The sequence below is a fragment of the Acinonyx jubatus genome, chromosome E2, assembly GCF_027475565.1.
Source record: "Acinonyx jubatus isolate Ajub_Pintada_27869175 chromosome E2, VMU_Ajub_asm_v1.0, whole genome shotgun sequence".
NCBI lineage: Eukaryota > Metazoa > Chordata > Mammalia > Carnivora > Felidae > Acinonyx > Acinonyx jubatus.
Genome location: NC_069396.1, coordinates 52,471,815 through 52,493,354, shown reverse-complemented (window position 1 = coordinate 52,493,354; position 21,540 = coordinate 52,471,815). Strand labels below are relative to the sequence as shown.

At 52.9% G+C, this 21,540-nt stretch overlaps 1 protein-coding gene across 5 annotated transcripts; it reads right to left on the bottom strand.

The window, feature by feature from the left end:
• Positions 1 to 4,932: 4,932 nt before the first annotated feature.
• Positions 4,933 to 21,540, bottom strand: SNRNP70 (small nuclear ribonucleoprotein U1 subunit 70). Of its 5 annotated transcripts, none has more exons than XM_027038046.2 (10): positions 21,323 to 21,540; positions 20,401 to 20,623; positions 18,526 to 18,588; positions 18,358 to 18,412; positions 13,782 to 13,846; positions 13,551 to 13,613; positions 12,834 to 12,915; positions 9,470 to 9,571; positions 5,855 to 5,942; positions 4,933 to 5,772 (listed from the first exon to the last, which is right to left on the bottom strand). In XM_027038046.2, the coding sequence occupies exons 2-10, from the start codon at positions 20,545 to 20,547 to the stop codon at positions 5,121 to 5,123; spliced, it is 1,317 nt and encodes a 438-aa protein (XP_026893847.2). In that variant the 5' UTR covers positions 20,548 to 20,623; positions 21,323 to 21,540; the 3' UTR covers positions 4,933 to 5,120. The 5 variants fall into 5 exon arrangements, with proteins under 5 accessions (XP_026893847.2, XP_026893852.2, XP_026893851.2 ...); XM_027038051.2 differs by having other exon boundaries at positions 18,358 to 18,434; positions 20,401 to 20,557; XM_027038050.2 differs by having other exon boundaries at positions 4,933 to 5,745; positions 20,401 to 20,557.

The window sequence follows — 21,540 nt, the reverse complement described above, 5'->3', positions numbered from 1 at the left end:
GGCATGGATCATTTTCCAGGCAGAAAGGAGCCCACGGGGTAAACATTAAGAGTGGTTCATGACGGTGAAAAGGTAGGCAGCATACAGGTTATGCATGGCCTTGTGTGTTGGCATACACATGATGAGGATTTTGGACTTCATGGTAACTCCTAAGAGTACCGTGATATTCCAATGTGTATTTTAAGATCCGTGCAGCCACCGTGTGCGGACTGGATTGGATGGTAGCCACAGTGGAAGCAGGAGGCTCTCCCAGCAATCCCATGATGGCTTGGACCAGGACAGAGGCAGGGAGGATAGGTGGACAGATTTTGAAACGTCGGGACGTGTCCTGGTAATTTGCTGCGTATGATACTAAGGTGCTGGTGGGGCCTCTTGTTAAGATGGTCTATGCTGGAGAAGGATTATCGGATATATTTTCAATCTGAGGAGCCCGTGCAGCACCCAAGTCTGAAAGCAGTACTGAACATTTGGGCAAAGGGTGGATAAGACCATAGGAGTGGACAAGAACGCTGGGTACAGGGTAATATAGGACGAAGAGGACCTAGGACTGCTAACATTTCAAAGTTAGAAAGAAGATTTAAAAAGGGGGGGGGGTGCCTGGGTGGCTCAGTTGGTTAAGTGTGGGACTTGGACTCAGGTCGCGATCTCATGGTCCGTGGGTTCGAGCCCCGCATCAGGTTCTGTGCTGACAGCTCAGAGCCTGGAGCCTGCTTCGGATTCTGTCTCTCTGTCTCTCTCTCTCTCTCAAAAATAAACAAACATTAAAATTTTATTTTCCAAAAAAAAAAGGGGGGGGGCAGGAAAGTAGTAGGGAAACCAGGTGGGAGAAACTGTTAAGAAAGTGCTTTTATTTATTTTTTTAACATTTATTTATTTTTGAGAGAGAGAGACTGATTGATTGAGAGGGAGACACAGAATCTGAAGCAGGCTCCAGGCTCTGAGCTGTCAGCACAGAGCCCGATGCACTTGAGCCCACAAACGGTGAAATCATGATCTGAGCTTTAGTCAGACGCTTAACCGACTGAACCACCCAGGCACCCCAAAAGGGTGCTTTTAAAAGGAGAAGCGGGCAGTGGTATCGGATATTCTAAAGAGGCCAAAGGAATATAGGAAATGTAGACAAGACTGTGGAGAAGACTGATTGTTGCCTGCCCGCACCATTAGCTGGATGGGGATGAGGAAGCCAGAAAAGGGCTTTGGCAAAGGGAGAGAGCTAGATCAAGTTTGTCTCTCCCTCTCTCCCTCAGAGTACAAAACATGTTTACAGTTGAAAGCAAAATCCAAGAATACAGAAAGGCTGATACTGAAAAGAACCTGCCCCTACCCCCGCCCTAACTCTCCCCACTGCAAGAGGCAGCTTATGGCTGTTCAATCTTCTAGTTGCTTCTGTATCTAAGTAACATGCTATGTCTCAATGTAGCAATGTTAGATGTTAGTAATAGATTACGTATTGATTTGCTGCTCTTACAACCTTTCTGCTCTCTTCCCATGGTAGTTTCCTCCTACCAGATTTTCGGGCCATCCATCAAGTGCTCATGGTATGTCTGAGTACTTACTATTTCCTGCCGAGCCCAAGTAGTGTTCTGTGCTTCCATTTCCTTTCCTGGACAGCTTCTGGTTTTGTTTTTGCTTTCCTGGGATTTCTATGTGCTTTTCTTCCATCACCTTCTCAATTTTTCAAGCTTTCCATCACAAGGAATTTTACGGATTCTTTTTTAGTCAGGTTCACTGAAAAATAATTGACAATGCAGCACTGTAGAAGTTTAAGGCAGACAAACAGCATGATGGTTTGATTTATGTATATTGTGAAATGATTAGTGCCATTGGTTCAGCTACTGAACCTTCTTTTTAACCTGAAAACTCCTTGGAAACTTGAATCCTCTGACCCCAAAAGGGTTGGAAGTGCTCTCTAGAAACTGCCAAACTGGGACTTTCCTCCATTGCTCTGAATCAGATCTAGTTTCCTCTCATTTATTTTTATTTTTACATTTATTTATTTTTGAAAGACAGACTGAGACAGAGTGCAAGTGGAGGAGGGGCAGAGAGAGAAGGAGACACAGAATCTGAAGCAGGCTCCAGGCTCTGAGCAAGAGGTCAGCACAGAGCCCGATGCGGGGCTCAAACCCACGAACCGTGAAATCATGACCTGAGCCGAAGTTGGACACTTAACCGACCAAGCCACTCAGGCGCCCCATAGTTTCCTCTTTCAAATCCCTTGTTTTGGTGATGTATATCCTGTTAACTTCCTTAAAAGGTCGTGAGATTTCTTTTACTTTCAAGAACGTTTGTCTAATTCTTTTTCTCCCCTAGTACTTGTAATGTTTGTAACAGAACATTTCAGGTCACGAAGTATCTGATTACAGAATGCATCTCAACTCTTAACTTGTTAATGTTTTCAGCTCTAAAGTTTCCATTTGACTTTTTTCTTTTAAAGACTGCAGCTCTCAGTTAAAGTTCTCCATCCTGGGGGCGCCTGGGTGGCTCAGGAGGTTAAGCATCTGGCTCTTGATTTCAGCTCAGGTCATGATCTCATGGTTTGAGGTCAGGCTCTGCACTGACCTCACGGGCCCTGCTTTGGATTCCTTCTCTCCCTCTCCCTCCATCTCCCTTTCCTTGTTTTGTCAACATATAGAACAACATTAGAATGCCCAGGTCAGAATGCCTGGGTCTGTTGGCTGTTCTTTCCTTGGTTTTCAGCAATGCAAGTCCTTGTCTTTCTAAAGTGCCTAAGGATGTTTGAGTAGATGCTGAGTATTGTGTACTAAAAATCACAGAGGCTCTGAATGAGACCTTCCTCCAAAGGGCTAAGTTCTCTCCTGGCAGGCAGATCACCTAAATCCTGATGAGGTTCACTTTCGGGTTTCTTCATGTCTGCTGTTTCACTTGTGGCTTCCTCCAATATGGTGGCCGCTCTGGGGATCTCCAGCATGGCCATTGCTCCCTGCAGGGTGGGACCCCCAACCTGTCTCCCCCAGACCCGCAAGGCCGCTGCCACTTCTGCTCAGCCCTGTAGCCTCCAGCTAGTTCTTTCCCATGAGCCCTTTTGGGGGTGGGGGTGGGGAGTTTCTTGCACTGACAGCAAGCAGCTTAGCAGTTGGCAAACGCCTTGAGTGGGGACTGCGTGTAGATCTGGGGGCTCAGTGCCCCATCTGGCTCAGCGTAATTTTGCCCTCAAGCCCCACCTGCATGGTGTGACCTCTGTGAACTCAGCCCAGTGGACTGCCACTTTGAATCTGTTCCCCCAAACCAAATTGGCAAATGTCCTCAAAGAAAAAGGGAGGGTGTTGGCTTTCCTTCTCTTAGGCATCAGACTCCCTCGAGCCCAGGTCCCCAGTGCCTTTCACAAGTTCTTTTACAAACCGTGACTGGTCTTTATGTAACATAACCGGCATGTGCCACGCTAGTCCAGAACACTGTTCTTTGTAGCCAATTCCAGAAGTGTAGTTGCAGCATCTGGGAGATCTTTGAGAATATGCTAATTAGAAACACTGAGCTCTCTTTTATTCTCTGAAGTCTTCCTTCCAGGGCCAGTTTTTCCACTTAACCTCGTGGTCTCCTGTTGCAGGATTTTCTCAAACGCCTGTCACCCTTGGATGCTTAGGACGACTGAAGCAGTTAGAAGCATAATCCATGTGCTTGGTTTTCAGCAATGCAAGTGCTATTCTTTCTAGAGGGGCGCCTGGGTGGCTCAGTCGATCAAGCATCTGACTTTGGCTCAGGTCTTGATCTCATGATTGGTGAGTTTGAGCTCCACATTGGGCTCTGTGCTGTCCGTGCAGAACCTGCTTCAGATCCTCTCTCTCTGCTCCTCCCCCATGTGCACTCTCAAAAATAAACTCTAAAAAAAAAAATAGCATAATCCATGTGTGTCAGACAGATTTAATAGGCTGCCTCTGGGTTATCAAGCCAAGTTTGCCTTTAGACAGAGAAACTTTTCAAACACCAAAGTAGCTCCTGTATTTGCCTGGGCAGGAAACGCCCACCCAGCTCCCTAGCATCGAGTGCTGAAATGGAGGGCGACTGTTCCGCGTACAGATTCTGGAGTCCGCTACCCTCGCTGCACTTGTAGCTGTGGTCTGGAGCCGCTCCAAGGTTCTGCAAGGCTAACTGGCTTCCTTCTCAAGCGGTCACCAGACTGAAGTGTCCTCACCGTCACCTGATGTGATCTTCTCTGTCCAGAAACAGCTGGAATCTCAACTGCTGATGGGACCTCCCCTTTCCTGTTAATCCTCCACTGTCAGAGCCGTGTGTGAAGTAAAAATACTCATGGTGCGGGTGGCTGGGAGGCTTGCTCTGTGAAGCATCCAACTTCAACTCAGGTCATGATCTCATGGTTCCTGAATTCAAGCCCTACATCAGGCTCTCTGCTGTCGGCACAGAGCCGGCCTCAGATCTGTCCTTCTCCCTGCCTCTCCCCCACTCTCACATGTGCATTCTCAAAAATAAACATTTAAAAGAAGAGGGGGACCTGGGTGGCTCAGCTCCTCCTCCCCCAGCTTGTGCTCCCATTTCATCTCCCCACCCTTCCCAGCTCTCCAGCCTCAACAACAGCTCCCCTTCCAAAATCACAGCTTCCACAGAGTAACCTCATCTTAGAGCCCCACCTTCACCAAGACAAGGGTTACAGAGAGACGGCCCCATAAGAGCCCTGAGAAAGATGTTAAATGAAGAGAAAGGAAAAAGAAAAAAAAAAAAAGAAAAAAAGAAAAGGAAAGGAAACCACAAAGACATCTAAGACCCTAACAGAGGGAACCCTTTCAGAGCACCTCCTTATCCCAGTTTAAATGGCTCTGGGGTAGTGGGGGTAGCCCCAGCCCCAGGTCAAAAAAGCCCAAGTTTTTGGCATGCCCTGGGACACAGACCAGAGTAGGGCTGCTGGAAAGAGCACAACCTTCTGGGAAGACATTAAAAGCAGCGAAGAAACCAAGGTGCTTGTTATCAACAGGAAATTAATTTTATTTTAAATCCAAGGGGCCACAACAAATAAGGAGACTCCTACCCTTGGCTGGCAAACTTAGGTGGTGGCCAAGAAGGTTGGGAAGAGGACGACAGCAAAGGGACGGGTAGGAACGCGTCCAAACAAAATGGGAGGGGGGGGTGGGGAGAGGAAGAAGCCCTCTTCACTCTGGCGCAGCCTCCATCAAATACCCGTTCTCTGGAGCAAGATACCCATCACCTCCTTCAGGCTCCATGTACATGTCTCGGCTTTCGTTGCCCAGACCCTCCAGCCCGTTGTCCTGGCCGCCACCACCCCCACCTCGGGCCTCATCCCTGCCCCGTTCACCACCCCGCTCCCCCCGCTTGTGCTCGCGATCCCGGTCTCGGTCGCGGTCCCGGCGCCGCTCCCGTTCGCTCCGGTGGCTCCGACGTCGTTCCCGGTCTCGATCCCGGCCCTTCTCCTCTGGACCGTCAGGGCCGTCAGGACCCAGCTCCCCAGGAGGCCCGTCATCAGGCGGCGCATCACCAGCCTCAGAGGGCTCCGCCATGTCGCCACCGCCTCCGCCACCACGTAGCTCCTCCTTGCGCTCCCGCTCGCGTCGTGCGCGCTCCCGGCTCCGGCTACTTCGCCGCTTCCGTTCCCGGTCCTTGTCCTTGCTACGCTCCCTGGATCGCCTCCGCTCCTCCTTGTCGCGACTCCGTGAGCGCCGCCGCCGGTCCCGAGAGCGGGAGCGTCGCCGTTCTCGCTCCTTGTCTCTCTCGCGGCTTCGTTCCCTGCGCTCCCGCTCACGGTCCCGGTCCCGGTCCCTGTGGGGAAGCGGGGAGGGGCCGGGCCTGGATGAGGTGGGCAGAGGTTTGTGGCGGGGCTCCCCCACGTGACCGCCCGCATCCCAGGAAACCAGCTGCCCAATCTTACCTCTCATCGTAGCGGGAAGTATCATCCCGGCCCGAATGCCGGATGTTCACGTCGGCCCCGCCTCTTCTGGTACCACCGAGGCCACCTCCTGGGGCGGGGGCGGGCGGAGAAAGGGTCAGTCCAAACAGGGCACTCAGGGAAGGGAGACGAGGCGCATCAAAGAGCAAAAGGCAGGCCTGCAACCGCCAGTGGCGGGTGCGCTTTAACAAGACAGCTGTGTTCACACACTTGAGGCCTTTCCCCAAGCGCCAGCTGGTCAACACCTGTACTCAGACTCCAAAGCACACCCTTAACCTCCAAGTCCACACAGCCTCCCAAACCCCTTCTGCTCAGCTGCCTCCTGACACGACGCCAAGCTAGAAACCTAACTAAAAAACGTGGTCGGCCTCAAATCCTCCAACAGTTTCCCACTGCCTTTACTCCAAAATCTCCATCAAGCGGCCTCCAGAAGCTGGCCGCTGGTTCTTCATTTTCGGGGCGCTTTTCAACCCCCTCACACTCTCTGTCTCCGTCTCCTTTCTGCCCCACTTCGGGGGATCATTCACTGCTCTCCTTGGGGTCTGCTCTTCCCTGTCCGGTTAACTTACTCCCCCTTTACGGGTCCTCCTGAACACCATTTCCACCGCAAGCCTTCCCGAACCTACCCCACTGCCCGGTTCCCCACCATTTACTCACGGACTGAATACATTTCTTTCCTAAAACTTCAGGTGGCGCTTCACAGTGCACACGCCCCTGTGAGCAGGGAACTCCTGCCTCTCCAGACTGTTACGCACCGTGAAAGTCAGGACTAAGTTCTGGATTTGCTGTCACCAGCATGTAACATAAGTGTCTACGCACAGTAGTCAAAGGACAACTAAGGAGCAACGGCGCCTTCTTCGGATGGCAAAACAAACCCAGAGAGTCACTTGCCCACACGGGGACTTGGCCACGAAGGTGCAGAACTGGGACAGGACTCCTGGCCGACTCCAGAAGCTGCCCTCTCGTGCACCGTTCCACACCACACCGACCGGAAGCAAGCTTCAGTGAGGCGGGCCGGAGTTCCACGAAAGGAAAGGACTTCCAGCAGTGCCGGGTGAAAACAGGCAAAGGATGCTCGGAGAGCAAACATTCTAACAGGCACAGGCAACTGACCGGGCATCTGGAACGTCACAGGTATGATGCAGAACAGACTTGTGTCTTCAACTGTCAGGTCACAACCCAGCAATGGATCACATCACCAATTAGATGGGTTGCAACCGAAACACATTAAAAAAAATAAAAGGCGCCTGGATGGCTTAGTCGGTAAAGCATCCGACTTGAGCTCAGGTATTCTGTGGGTTGCATTCTGTGGGTTGGAGCCCCTCGTTGGGCTCTGTGCTGACAACTCAGAGCCCGGAGTCTGCTTCAGATCCTGTGTCTCCCTCTCTCTGCCCCTCCCCCACTTACTCTCTCCTGGTCAAAAATAAACATTATAAAAAAATTTTTTTAATAAACAAAAAACAGGGGCGCCTGGGTGGCTCAGTCGGTCGAGCGACCGACTTCGGCTCAGGTCATGATCTCACAGTTTGTGAGTTCAAGCCCCACGTCGGGCTCTGTGCTGACAGCTCAGAGCCTGGAGCCTGCTTCGGATTTTGTGTCTCCCTCTCTCTCTGCCCCTCCCCCACTCATGCTCTGTCTCAGAAATAAACGTTAAAAAAATAATAGTAATAGTAATAATAATAATAAACAAAAAACAAAGTAAAGCAACAGAATATAAAATACTAGTATAGACTGTCTGTAAAAAAGGTATTTCTGGGGGAGCCTGGGTGCCTTAGTTAAGCATCCAGCTTTTGATTTCAGCTCAGGTCACAGTCTTGTGGTTCGTGAATTCGGGCCCCACATCCGGCTCTGCGCAGATAGTGTGGAGTCTGCCTGTGACTCTCTGTCCCTCCTCCATACTCGCTCTCTCAAAAATAAACATTAAAAAAAAAAGCAATTTCTGTTCATAAAACTTTTGTTTGGGTTATAATTTTGCATGTATACATGCTGGGTCAGGAAGTACTAGGTACTGCAATTGCAAAATTTGAATGCCAACTGACCTAGAAGATTCTGGGATTCCGGGATTCTACCAGAACAGGAAACAGCACTCTGAAGAACTCACTCCACCCCAGAGAAATGAGGGCAAGATAAAAACCGATCTGTTGTTCAGAGACCCAGCAGTTGAATGTGTGGTCTCTGTCACACAGGCAAGTTCAGGGTGAGAAGAGTGGGCGGGAAGGCAGGATTAAGAGCAGAGTACTGATCCATCTGACAGGTCTACCCAAAGAGGACCATCTTCTTGGACAACTGTCACTCACCCTCAAAGAAGTAGGTCCTTAACAGGCATGTTTGGATGGCAAGACCTCAGACCCAGGTCCAGGCCCAAGGCTGAGCCACTGAGATCCACCCACCCCAAAACGCAGAGACTCAGTCAAGACTGGGTATAAAGCAGGACACACACTGGGCCAGTGTAGGGAAACACAGAAGAGATCAGTCTGCACAGATAGCAGGCAAGACAGAAGCAAGCTGCAGTGACACCAGAGGTGGCTCCTGGCAACTTTAAGGTCTGGCTACCAGGTCCCCTTCAGGCCAACTGGCATCACACATCTTTGGGCTCCAAAGGATCCGTGGGATTCTCAATCAACAAGGCTCCTTTGTGCTTTAAGATCCTCAAATGTATTTCTGATACCTGCAACCAAACTGACCTTGACTGACACTGTGAATGACAATTAGAAACAGACAAAGACCGTCATATATGTATGCCTTGCTCTTGACTAAAACACATGGTAAAGGCGCCTGGGTGGCTCAGTCAGTTAAACATCCAACTCCTGATCTCAGTTCAGGTCACGATCTTATGGTTCGTGGGACTGAGCCCCGTGTCTGGCTGGGTGCTGACAACATGCAGCCTGCTTGGGATTCTCTCCTTCCCTCAGCCCCCCCACCCCCCGCCCCATGCACATGGCTCTCTCTCCCTCTCAAAAGAAATAAACATTAAAAAAAATTAGAGTAAAAACATGGGGGGCGCCTGGGTGGCTCAGTCGGTTAAGCATCTGACTTTGGCTCAGGTTATGATCTCATAGTTCTTGAGTTTGAGCCCCATGTCGGGCTCTGTGCTGACAGCTCAGAGCCCAGAGATGCTTTGGATTCTGTGTCTCCCTCTCTCTCTGTCCCTCCCCTGCTGGTATTCTCTCTCTCTCCCTCCCTCTCTCTCTGTCAAAAATAAAAAGATTTTAAAAAAAGGAAAAATATGGTAAACAGGCATTTGCTGAACCAACGTATCAACAGACAAGCAAGAGCAAAGAGTCAGTGGATGAGAGGGTGACATTTACAACCCTACCAGGGGCTCCTTGCCAAGCTGGGCATCTGGTATGCTGAGCTTGGTGAACTCTGAGGTGACCCCCACTTTCCAGGATAAGGAGAATGAGGCACAAAGAGAGGAAGTCCACCAACTAGAGAGTAACCCAGAACAGGAAGACAGCCCTCAGGAATGATGACGGTGACGAGAGACAAGCTGGAGAGAGGAAGGAAAGACGTGAGCAGCCAGGCAGGCAGAAAGTGGCAGGGAATGCAGAAGGGATGCAGGCCTGCCGGGGCCCAGCCCACACAGGGAGCGCTCACCTAGCCGCCGGGGCCGCCAGCCCTTCACGGTTCGGCCCCTCTCCACGTCCACAAGGACCCTCCTGCCGTCAATCTTCTTGCCATCTGCGTGCTTGTAAGCGGCTGCAACAGACGTGGGGGGGGGGGGGGGAGGGGGAAAGAGTCCCCAGAGGGTCCTCTAGTCAGGACAGGGCCCGGCTCTGTGGCATCCCCACCCCCATGTCCCCTTCAAGGCACTCTGTGCGCAGGCGCACGCACGCACACACACACACACGCGCGCGCGCGCGCGCGCGCACACACGCACGCAAGCACACGCCCACCAGACAGCCAGGCAACTGACAGCCAGACTGACCCTCTCCCAAACCAGGAGGGGCCTGCTCCATCTCGGAACTTTTCATCACCCCCCAATTGCTACTGGGGGGAGCAGGACCACCCCAACCACCACCCACCCACCTGGGCTGCCAAGCCCTGCCTACTCCCACCCGACAGAGCAGCCCCCTCCTGTCCAGGCGGCCAAAGTCGCTGCAAAGAAACTGAAGGTTAACTTAAGGTTGGACTCTGCTGTGGGGGAGGGCTCCTCCACAACCCCAGGCATGCACCCTAAAACATCATGCTGGGGGAGGAGGCCCAGCTGGGCCGCGCTGCACCCCAGTTCACACCGTTTTTTTATTTTTTTGTGTTTTGGGGGACGGAGGTGAGTGTGGGGGGAACAGACGTCAGAACAGAAAATGAACCAGAAAAGGGTGGGAGAAATCTTCAGGAGATGGCAGGGAGCAGAAGGGTGGGGTTACGGTGCTCCCAGGGGGCCTGGAGGGGCCCCCTACAGCAGGTGGGGGAGAGGGAAAGTGGAGGGAGGCATGGGAGGCGTGCGGTGCTCCTCACAACTCCTGCCTTACCTGAGCCGACTGACTGCCACCCAATCCCAGCCCCCGTCCCATCTCTCCCTCCACAGCCCCTGCTCAACACACGCTGGGAGGCCAACCCCAGCCTGAGCCTGCCGGGCAGAGCGAGGAGTAGAGGGGGAGATTCGGGGTGAGGCATATTCCTGCTCTTGGGCAGGGCACAGCAATGGGCAGGCCCAACCCAGGGCCTGTCTCACACGGGCGTCGGGAAGGCCAAAAAAGTCCGTTTCCCACCCCCAGCCCTGGCCTAGGGAGTTGTCCTCAACCAACCACAATACCCTGCCCCGCCCCAGCCCGCTCCCCCCCAAATAACAACCAGAGGAAGAGAAAAAGGTGCCATTTACCGATGCCGGCCTTGCGGGTGTCCAAACCGAGCGGGATGGGGGGGGCTCGGCAACTCCTGGGGGCCTGGCGAGGAGGCGGGCTTCCCGGGGGGGGACACGGGACCGCTTACCTGGAGCCCCCAAGCTTACCTGAGCACGCGCACAGACCCCACACCCACCACCATGGGGTCAGCTAAAGCTACAGGGAGGGAAGTGGGGGGGTTCTAGGGAGCCAGTGGAGAGGGAGAGGAACCACGTCTCCTGCACCACCTGGAGGCAGGCAGAGGAAGTGGCGGACCCCAAAGAAACCTCATGGAGGCCTTGAAAGAGGGGGAGACAAGGATTAACATCAAGTCTAGGAGCTGGTAAAGTCCCGGGACTATCTTATTGCATTTAAGAAGGCGGCTGGGGAGGCCTCAGAGAACCTGTGCGCCCTCACCTTTCCCGGTAAATTCCACGCTAAACTAGGCACACGCCCCGCCCCCTCGCAGCACATAGAAGGACTTTTCCAACTCGAGTTCCACACTCCCTCCCGCCACCTGCAGGTCAAAGGCTGGCACCCAAAGGGGCAGCCTCAAGGGGTCCAGGAGATGGCGTGCAGCCCAGGATCTGAGGAGGAGGGGCCGCTCGGCCCCCGAACCCAGAGGAGGGTAGTGGGGGGACGGGAGTGAAGGACCGGGAACACAGTCAGGCAAAGGAACCCTGCTCTGGTTCAGTGTCCCAAACCCCGGAAGAAGCCCAACCCAGGAGTACCAGCAAAGAAACCACGTGACATGTGTGCTTCTAGGCTCGTCTTTCTCTCCCTCTCTTAGGTCTCTATAGACAGCGGAAGGGTTTTAAGTAGAATCTACGACACCTTCAGCCCCTGGCAGCCTGTCACTTGGTCCCTCCCACACTCCAATCCCCAATTCCGTGCACTCTGCAGAGCCGCTGGGCACCACGGCCCTTAGGTAGGCCTCGACCAGGAGAAGGCAGACAGCAAAGGGGCACAGCACCCTGAATCTAGCAACCAGAAAGATTCTCCAGGGCCACCACAGTGACAGCCCCACAGAAGCACGGGGGCAGGGAGCAAAGGATTGAAGGGTTCCATGCGGAGCCCTCCCCCCAGTGCGTCCTGTCTTCGGCATTCCTGTAACCTTCCCACTGACGCCATGAAGCCAGGTTAAGTCAGGGGCTGGGTGGAGCCCAACTGGAGAGGCCAGACGCCTTTCCAATCAGGGTCCGTCCTTCCCTTCCTGGGACCGACAAGATTACCAGAGAGCCTGTGGACTGGGGGCAGGGGTGGCAGGAAGGACAAAGGGCACCCAAACAAGGAAAGGGTTCCAGGTGCGGGGAGGCTGAGGGGGCGACTGGGGATGGGAGGAGGGAGGCCTCACTGCTCCTGCACTGCCTGGCTAAGCTGGGCTAGTGTGCGGTGCTGAGTGATCTTACCCATGATACAAACCCTTATACCAACCATACACTGAGGTGTTGTAAGGGGAGCGTAAGCATCAGCTGCAAGCCAGCTGCGTGGTGGCTGCAGTGACAATAAGAACAGTCAATTAATACGGCGGCCCCTGGACACGCCGCAGCCCTGCCCGCCCCCGCCCACCCATCCCTGCCCATGTGGACGCCGCCGCGGCCTCAAAGGGGGCTTTGGAGATGTGGGGGCAGGCGCCGAACACGCCTACAGGCCCACTGCCCGCTGAGGAACAGGGTGGGGGGCCAGGGGTGGGGAGGCGGAGGGTCGGGTGGCCCAGCCCCAGTTCTGCTGGGGGGAAGAGAGGGCAGGTTCAAAGGCCAGTCCTCATTCTGACCTAGCCACCCCCACTTCTGGTGGGGGGAATGGGGAGAGGCTCCCCGAACACCCGACCCCTCCCCCCCACGTCCAGCTGGCCCCAGCTCCCACCCAGTTCCCTCCTTACCCCTGAGGTTCAACGTGTGACACTTACCTCCCCGGGTTCACACACACACACACGTTGTGGGGGATTTTGGTTTTTGTTTTTTAAAAAACACGTATATAAAAAAAAAAAAGATATATCAGAAACAGAGGGAGGAGGAGAAGAGACATCGCTAATGTCAGGTTTGGCAGGGCAGGGGTCGGGGACAGACGACAGGAAGGGGCTGGGCAGCAGAGAAGAGAGAGGGTCAGAGGGCAGGGCTCAGGCCAGAGGTACTCACAGTGCATGTCTCGCTCATGTTCGTACTCGATGAAGGCATAGCCACGGGGCTTTCCTGACCGCTTGCTGTAGACCATGTGTATCTGAGGGAGGCAGCCGGCGGGGGGCGGCGCAGAGATTAGTTCTCAGACAAGGAAATCCCACCCTTTCAACCACAGAGGCGGCCTACGCCAGCGACAGATGCCTCACACCCTGTCCCCGTCCCTGTCCCTGTCCCTGAGAGCCCTAGGTGACTAATGCCCTCCCAGCACCGGGCTCAGCAGTGGACGCGCACACTGATCTCAAGCCCTCACTACTGCTCAGAGCGCTCAGGGGACTTTTCGATGAAATCGAGGCCCGCCAGTTAAACACAGAGCCTTGCTCCACAACAGCAATTGGCACACGCTTCTACATCTTCCCTAAAGGGCCAGACGGCAGATACTTCCGGTTCCACGGACCTGACAGTCTCTGTCCCGACTACCCGCCTCTGCCTCACAGCAACGGGAGCCGCAGACAACGGTAAACAAACGGGCTTGGCTAGTTACCACTTCTTAATTTTACTCCTGCTACCCAAAATCCCCTGCGAGGAAGTACAGTCAGAAGGGAAAGGCAGCCCATGGACTCTGAAGCCCTGAAATGATGGGATGCATCCTTGGGGCCAGGAACCAGCCTTCTCCCTCCACACCCCGCCACCAAATCCCTTTCCAATTCAAATAACCCCCCGTCCCAGTCCACTCACTCTTTTGATGGGTCCGTACACCTCAAACTCTCTCCGGAGCTTGGATTCTGTTGTGTCATAGTTCTACCAGGAGACAGACAGACACAAAGTTAAGTGGGAGAAATTAACCATCCCCAAGCCCTCAGAACATTCCAGGACCTAGCCTACTGTCCTTTGTCCCACACCCAAGCTCTCAGCAGCCCAGGGTTTTGGCTTCTCTGGGGCTCCAGGGCTGAGGAGCTGGGGACTCACCACTCTAGCCACAAAGAGAGTCTTGAAGGCATCACCCTGAGCATTGGGATCATTGTGAGGGTCCCCTGTGCAGAAGAAAAGAATGTGTACGTAGAAAATATCAACAGTCACACTCAGCAAGAAAGACGGACGGACAGAGACCCGTTAAATAAAATTGCTGGTGACCTGGAGACCTCGGACACGCTCCGTTTTCCAGTTTCCCTGGGGCACAGCAGCCTTTATCTCAGTAACCAGTTTAGGCTGATGGGGGAAGGGGACAGGCTGACCTCAAGCTGACACTGGATGGGGGTCTGACCACCATTTCAGACCTACATATGTTAAAGCCCCAGCCCCTTCCAGGTGAAGGCTGGGCATCCAGAGGCAGCCTGACCACTCCAGGTGCCAGGCTCCCTCCCTCAGCTGCGGGGCCACGCTGCCACCCAACGACACGGCTTGCACCTACAGCCCTCAGGAAAACCGGAGCTCAAAGGCTGGGAGAGAGCCTAGCAGTGTCCACCTACTTTCTGCCCCATGACCTCTGTGCCCCAGGGAGAAACCCAGGCCTGGTGCTGGAGCGCACGAAATGCTCAACAGGCGCTTACTCCCAACCCTCCTACCACGAGGCCACTGAGGAACAACCATCTCCACAGAAAGGAGCCAAAACCTATTACAAAACCAATTCCAGGGGGGATTCTGGTGGGTCAGGCCTGGGAAGAAGTCCTTTTCACCAACCATAGAGGCCCAAGCACACACAGCGGTCCTCGACTCCTGCCAGGGTCCCAAAGGCACCCCGACCACTTCAGAGCAAAGGCGGTTCTTCCATGTGACACGACACAGCACAACCCGTAGAATGACACGCCGTATCCCAGGAGAATGTAAAAAAATGAACGTTAATAACTTATTGAACACATAATTAGGCCCAGACACTGCCGCATGCTGAAAATGAATCCTCATTCTGCAAACGGAAACTAAGTCAACGCCCGAAGCATGGAAGAGGAAAAGTGTCAGAGCAGCAAAGAGGCCAAGCCCGGCTTTACGTCCCGCCCAACCTCACAGCCCCGGTGTTCTAACTACCAAGCTCCATACTGAACACCTACACACCAGCTTCTCAGGATGACAGCCTGGGTGCTGCAAGAAGCCAGAGAAATAAAGCTGCAGATCTGAGGAGGCTAGGCTGCAAACACAAGCGAAACTCAAGATGACTTCAGGGAATGTATTACAAACCAGAGAACTGAGCCTAACTACCTGGAAAGTGACGGTGGCCTTTGAAGACAACGCCATCTTTGCGCCTACCCCCTTCAGTTCCTCACCATCCCTCATCCTTCTGTGTCGTAGTTTTCTGTGCCCCGGTATCTCGATCTACACCGACCGCTCTCGTCCGTTCGTCCAACAGGTATCTGTGCAGTGCTGGCGAGTTCCCGGAACCGTCGTACGGAGCCAGGGATTCAGTGGCGCACAAGACAAACCACAGCCCCGTCCTCTCGAAGCTCAGATACTCATGCGGGGAGGCCGACAGCAAACTCGGTGAGGAAGTCATCTGGTTCCATCACACAGTGACAGACCCAGGGTGAAGAGTTGTAATGGGCAGGTCAGGAAAGGCCTCACCAGGATGAGAACATCTGACTGAAGACCTGAAACCATCACAGCTGCAACAGGAAACGCATCTGCCAACCCTAGGCAGCAGGTGGCCTAACAGGCGGGGTAGGAATGCTAAGGCTACAATGGTTGCAGGGGATGGGGGAGAGGACCAAGGCCAAACAGCAGAGACCTGAAACTTCCTGACGTGCCGTGGAGGTGCCCGGCAGCATCCAAGGGACACCGCAGAACTCTCTGCGGTTCTTGCTTACTCGAGGAGTTGCCCTTGAGTGTGGCCAAAGGCAAAAACTAGTGCAGCCGAGCCGAGAACACCCATGTGTCTGCAAAAAGAAGACGTCAGCAGGAAGAGGGCAGCAGAGAACTGAAGCCAGTCAGCAGCTCATCAGTTGGTGCACTTGTGCGCACAAACTCAGGGAACTCCCGTGCTGGCACCTCTGCCCTTGCAAAACCCCTGGTTAAAGGGATTATCTAGGTAGCAACCCCGAGCAGGAGCCTGAAGAAACGCCCTATGGAGCCGGGAAGCCTGTTTAGGCTTTCAGATGGTAGGAAAAGTATTTTGAAACTCTCGGCTCTTGGGAAGTATACTGCCCTCAACGAGCCCCGGGTTTCCTGATCTTAAAAATGGGAGTAATAACCCGCCGCCACACTTGGAAGCTGGGAGAAGTCAATGGTATGAAGTACACCAATTGCTTAACAAGGGACAAGGTCCCCTCGAATGGTAGCTGCTACGGGTGACAAGGCAGAGCCAACTTCTGTAGTTGGAGATGGAGGCTCTTAGGGCCATGAAAACCCTAACGTACTTGACCCGTTTTTTTTTTTTATCTTTCCAGTTATGCAGAAGTTCAAACACTAAGGGAAGCAGAGAAGAATATAATGAAGCCCTATGAACCAGCTTCAATTATCAGCACATGGCCATGTTTGCTTCATCTGTACCCCCATCCCACCAAAGTATTTTAAATCAAACACCAGACATAGCATTGCAGCCTCTAACAAAGAGTTTTAAAGAAATCATCACCACTGTACTCTTACTAGACCTTAAAAGGTTAAGGTCAGCTCCTTAACCCGAAACCCAGGGTTCAAATGTACTCCGCTATTTCCAAACTGGACTTTTAAAGTTAGTTTTTTTTTTTTTTTTTTTTTTTTAACGCTTATTTAAAAAGAACGGGGCAGGGGGGACATAGATCTGAAGCTGACGGAACAGAGCCTGATGCAGGACTCTGTACCCACAAACCATGATATCAAGACCTGAGCCAAAGTTGCACATTTAACTGACTGAGCCATCCAGGCGCCCCAATGCAGTTACCTCATTTAAATCAGGATCCAAACAAGCATACACATCACTTGCTTGACCGATCTTTTGATTCTTTAATCGTTTTTGGTCCACTCCCTGCCCTTTTTCTCCTTGTCGTTTATTTGTTAAAGAAACTGAGTTACAACTTTGTTTTATACCCTTTCCCACATCCTGAATTCGACCAACTACATCTTTATGATGTCGTTTAACCTACCAAGATCCCATTCTTAAAAGTGTGGAAAATAACTTCTAAGGGGAGAAAAGATTTATCCAAGGCCACCTGGCAGTTTAGCAGCAGGATCGGGGTTACAACGCACAAGGGTCAGACTGCAAGGCCTGTGCCCTACAATGCAACCAAGACTCCCCAAATTAACTGCCGACAATTCTGTGTGCCGAGCCCTATAGCAGCTGGGGCCATGGTGGTGAGCAAATCGCATCCAAACACTGCTCTCTTAGAGCAGCTATGAACCCACAGCGTAGAGATGGAGATGATCTTCAAATCTCCCCTGCAGACCAAAGCGACCAACCTGTAGCAGGACTCGGGGCTTTCAGCGCACAAGGTGACTTGACCCGAGCAAGGAAGTCACGAAAGGCTTCCTTGAGAAGTGACAGCTGAACAGGGATACAAAGAGCTGTTACACATAAACCAAGGTGTCATCAGAGACTGGGGGAACAGCCTGGGCAAAAGCCCAATGCCAAGGGACGTTCCAACAAGAACGAGGCATGAGAAGAGGCTGCTGTAGCTCGAGAGGGAAGGAAGCACAGTGCACAACAAGTTTGAAACAGCGGCAGGAAAGAGACTTTCATCTTTGAGAGCAAAAGGAAGCTGTTAGCAGAAAATGATACAAAGTTGTACTTTAAAAAGACCCAAAGAACTTGGTGGAGACAGGCACGCAGGTAATCAGACGGTTACTGTGTGTCCAAGCAAGAGAAAACCTGAGTGGTGACACATATGGAGCGAAGGGTCAGATCTGGGACATTCAGAGAGTAACAGGACAGGTGGTGGTGACGAACCGGAGAAAGGAGTAAAGAAAGTGTTAAAAACAAACTGGGTGGCAACAACAGAGAGCATGACTAGCAAGGCTACATGGCCATGTTCCAGGGAAGAAAACATCCAAGGAGACCAGGTGGGAAGAGGAAATTCTGAATGCGGTTTGAACACAAGGTCTGAGAAAGGACAGGAAGGCAGCTCTGGTGAGTCATTGCTCAGAGAGCTCTCGGCTGGTATCAGGCCTTTAGATGCTTGGCATCTGCATAAGAGCCCTGAGGAAACATGCCGCTCCAGGGAATAAGGTCCAAAATGACACGATTCACCAGCCTCACAAGAGCTGAAAGAAAGACCGAGTCTTCCAACTACAACATCCTTACTCCAACAAGAAAGGGCCACTTGAGACCGACGTGACCCTCTGTGAGTCTGGTTAATGACTACGACTATAACGGATCTGTCCTGCAGCCCAGGTCACCCAGCTGGTTGTGGGAGTCTCCCTGAGTGCACTCCCCCGTACAGTGTGCAGCCCGAGGTACCAGGCCTCCCTTCCCACCAACCCTGACCCCACGCTGTACTTCTAAATCCTCAACCAAACACAGTGCTTGGCCAACTTTGTGGCCTAAAACCCCCACCTTCCCAAATTAGAGTCCTGGGTTGGATTAGCCGGAGAGAAATGCAAGAAGGTTTGAAGAAAAAGAGATGGGAAGAGAAGAGAGACTTACACATTTTTAGCTCTGTCTCCACTTCCTGCTGTCGCCGCTCAATTTTTTCCCGTCTCTGTCGGGAAAAAGGTGGACAACTGAATGAGGAAAGAAGTGCCCTGATGTCAGGGAACATCCTGGAGAGAAAATGGCAAAACGACATGTGGCTAAGAGATGAAAATTACATACCTTCCTTTCCATGCGTTCCTCCCGGGTTTCTGCTCGAGTTGGGGGAGGGGCATCTCGAGGGTCCTGGAAATAAGAAGACAGGTGACAGGGTGGGAGGGACAGGGGGAAATTGCAAGGGACACCCATCCAGAAAACAACACGTGCCTCAGCCACTCACACACAAACAAGCAAACACAGACAGTTCCCAGGCCAGTGGAGGTGGGGAGTGGCATCAAAACCTGGTCCACAGACCAGTGCTACCCACAAACTGTTCCCAGTCTGTGACCAGAAAAGTAGACAAATCAGAAGAATTCAGAAACTTCTATAGCAACCTGATAGAGCAGTTTTATGCCTGCTGAAATTAACAAAAACTCGATCTTGGGGCGCCTGGGTGGCTCAGTCGGTTGAGCACCTGACTTCGGCTCAGGTCATGATCTCACAGTCTGTGAGTTCGAGCCCTGTGTCGGGCTCTGCGCCTGACAGTGTAGAGCCTGCCTGGGACTCTCTCTCTGCCCCTCCCCCGCTCATGCTCTGTCTCTCTCTCTCTCTCTCTCTCTCTCTCTCTCTGTCAAAAATAAATAGACATTAAAAAAAAAAAAACCTGAAAACAAAAACAAAAACAAACAACTCGATCTTGGGGCGTCTGGATGGCTCAGTCGGTTGAGCATCCGACTTCGGCTTAGGTCATGATCTCATGGTTCATGAGTTCTAGCCCCACACTGGGCTCTGTGCTGACACCTCAGAGCATGGAGTCTGCTTCAGACTTTGTGTCTCCCTGTCTCTCTGTCCCTTCCCTGCTTGTGTGTGCGTGCTCTCTCCTCTCAAAAATAAATACATTTAAAAGATAAACAAATAAAAACTTGATCTTTTATTCTGTGGTCTTTCTTTAAAGATACGAGAAAAATCAGAACGATCCCTTCATGTTTACCAAAAACCCCAATCTGCAAAAGATTTGTCCGTTACCATAGACAGAGATCGGGACCAGGGCTGATGCCCAAGAAGAGGACGGTGCAGTTCAGAAGCAATGACTGGACCCCTCCTGAGGGCCAGGGCAGTTCCTGAAGATCTCCCCAGCCACTCATTAAACGGTAACTGCCACATGACCACATCATCAAGGACGCCACTGGCCTGTAGCCATTAAATTAGTTTAATTAGCTAATAACACTTCCCAGTACCGGTTCACCGAGGGTGGCAAATCCTACTAAAGAGCCAACCTCCTGTTATCTCTCCACTAACTTCTGCCCTGCAGCTTCCTCCACCTTCACGGCCCTTTCTTACTTGAGGCCAGAACTTCCCGCTTCTGACTTCTGGCTGTGTGCCAGCATTTCTCAGGTGTGTTCTGATGCACCTTAGAAGGTGGATGTTGTCAGGCCAGTTTTACCAACGACAAAAACAGAGGCCCAAGTTACGTATTTGTGTTTTCCCTGCAGTTGCATAGCCGACATCCTCAAGCCCACATGAACAGCATCCTATTAACAACAAAACTGGTCAACGCAGTAACACCGACGTTTTGCTGACTGGTTGGTGCCCAGCCCTGTAACAAGTGTTGCAGTTAATTCCCCACCAACACTATAAGGAAAATACTACTATCCCCTGGCAAAAAATGCAGAAATCAAGTAAGAGAACACACCATTTGCCCAAGGTCACATGGCTGATAAATGGTGTGCCAAGGACTGCCTGACCCCAGAACCTGAATCCTCAGCTGCTACTTACTGAATTTTCACAAAAACCCTACAAGGAAGCATTATCAACCCCATTTAAGACAGAGAAACTGAGAATCAGAAAGAGTTAAGTCCCCCGCCTAAATCACACAGAAAGTGTCCAGAAGCTGGACCCTCAAATCCAGCTCCCCGGCCTCAGAACCCAAACCACTAAGAGTCTGCTCAGCGAACTCACCTCAAACTCTCGGATGTAGGGCGCAATGCCACAGTAAGGTCGATTGTGGTGTTTCTCATGTGGCAGTTTCTCCAAGGGTGGCAGGTATGGGATAGGGTCACGGGGAGCAAAGAGGGCCAAAAGGTTGGGTGGCAGGAACTGGGTCATCTTGCCAAGTCTGAGGGAGGAAGGACGGCCTTAGGTTAGGGTGACCGGGAGAGTCGAAGCCCCTATAATCCCGGGACTCCCAAGAAGAAAAAGAAGGAGTAAGATCTCAGTATTAAAGCAGGTCCTGGAAGAACACGGAATGATCGTATGGCTCACGGCAAAGAACTAAATCTGAATGAGAAATATAAAGTTCACGGGGGAAGGCTGTGAGAGGGCGAGGCAAGGCTGGTAAGGGCAGCAATGACTGAAAAAGAGTTTACGAGGACTTAAAGTCTCAGGGTCCCGAGCAAGGAGCCGTGGGGCTGGGAGGTTCCCTGCGAGCGTGTGGGGGGGCTCAACGATCCTTACGAGGGAGGTCCAAACCAATGGCGGCTGGTGGTCCCACACCTTGGAGAACAGGTTATGGGGGCGAGAATCACAGGAAGTCTCCGATCAAGGGAAGAATCTGGTAAGCAACAAGCCCCTCGAGCTGGGGGCTTGTGGGTAATAAATGCAGGCCCCCAAAGGCGAAAGGAATTATGGGTAAGGGTCCAGGGCGCCGCGGAGACGAGGAAGAAAAAAAAGCAACACACCGCAAGGGCCTGTGGGTAAGGGGCCGCGGGAGAGCTGTGGGAAGAGGGCCTCGGTGCCCAGAGGAGTCTGGGTAAGGGGTCCAGAAAGGTCCTGCGGCGGTGGCGCGGGAAGGGGGCCCGGCCGCGGGGAAAAGGCTAGGGCCCACCGCAGGGGTTTGTGGGTAGCGGCTCCGCACCCGGTAAGGCCACTCAGTCTCACTCACCCGCCGCGCGGCGCCCTCCTCGGCCTGGAGACGGTCCGGGGGCTCGCGGCGGTTGTGGCGGCCCCTCAGCAGCAGGGACTCCCGCTCTCGCTTCGACTACGGCGGCGCCCGCGTCGGTCTCCCTCAGTCGCCCGCCCAGCGCGCGCACCAGGCCGCTGCTCACGAGCCCGCGCGGCCTCGGCTCGCGACAGGGGCAAGGGGTGGAGCCAGCCTCAAAT

What these genes read in the sequence shown, in the direction of transcription:
- SNRNP70 (XM_027038046.2), bottom strand. Translation starts at nt 20,547, where the DNA reads ATGACCCAGTTCCTGCCACCCAACCTTTTGGCCCTCTTTGCTCCCCGT. An exon ending in AGGAACGCATGGAAAGGAAG is followed by an intron (nt 18,413 to 18,525) that starts GTATGTAATTTT and finishes TTTTCCCGACAG; the next exon opens with AGACGGGAAAAAATTGAGCG. An exon ending in CTCTCTTTGTGGCTAGAGTG is followed by an intron (nt 13,614 to 13,781) that starts GTGAGTCCCCAG and finishes GTCTCCTGGTAG; the next exon opens with AACTATGACACAACAGAATC.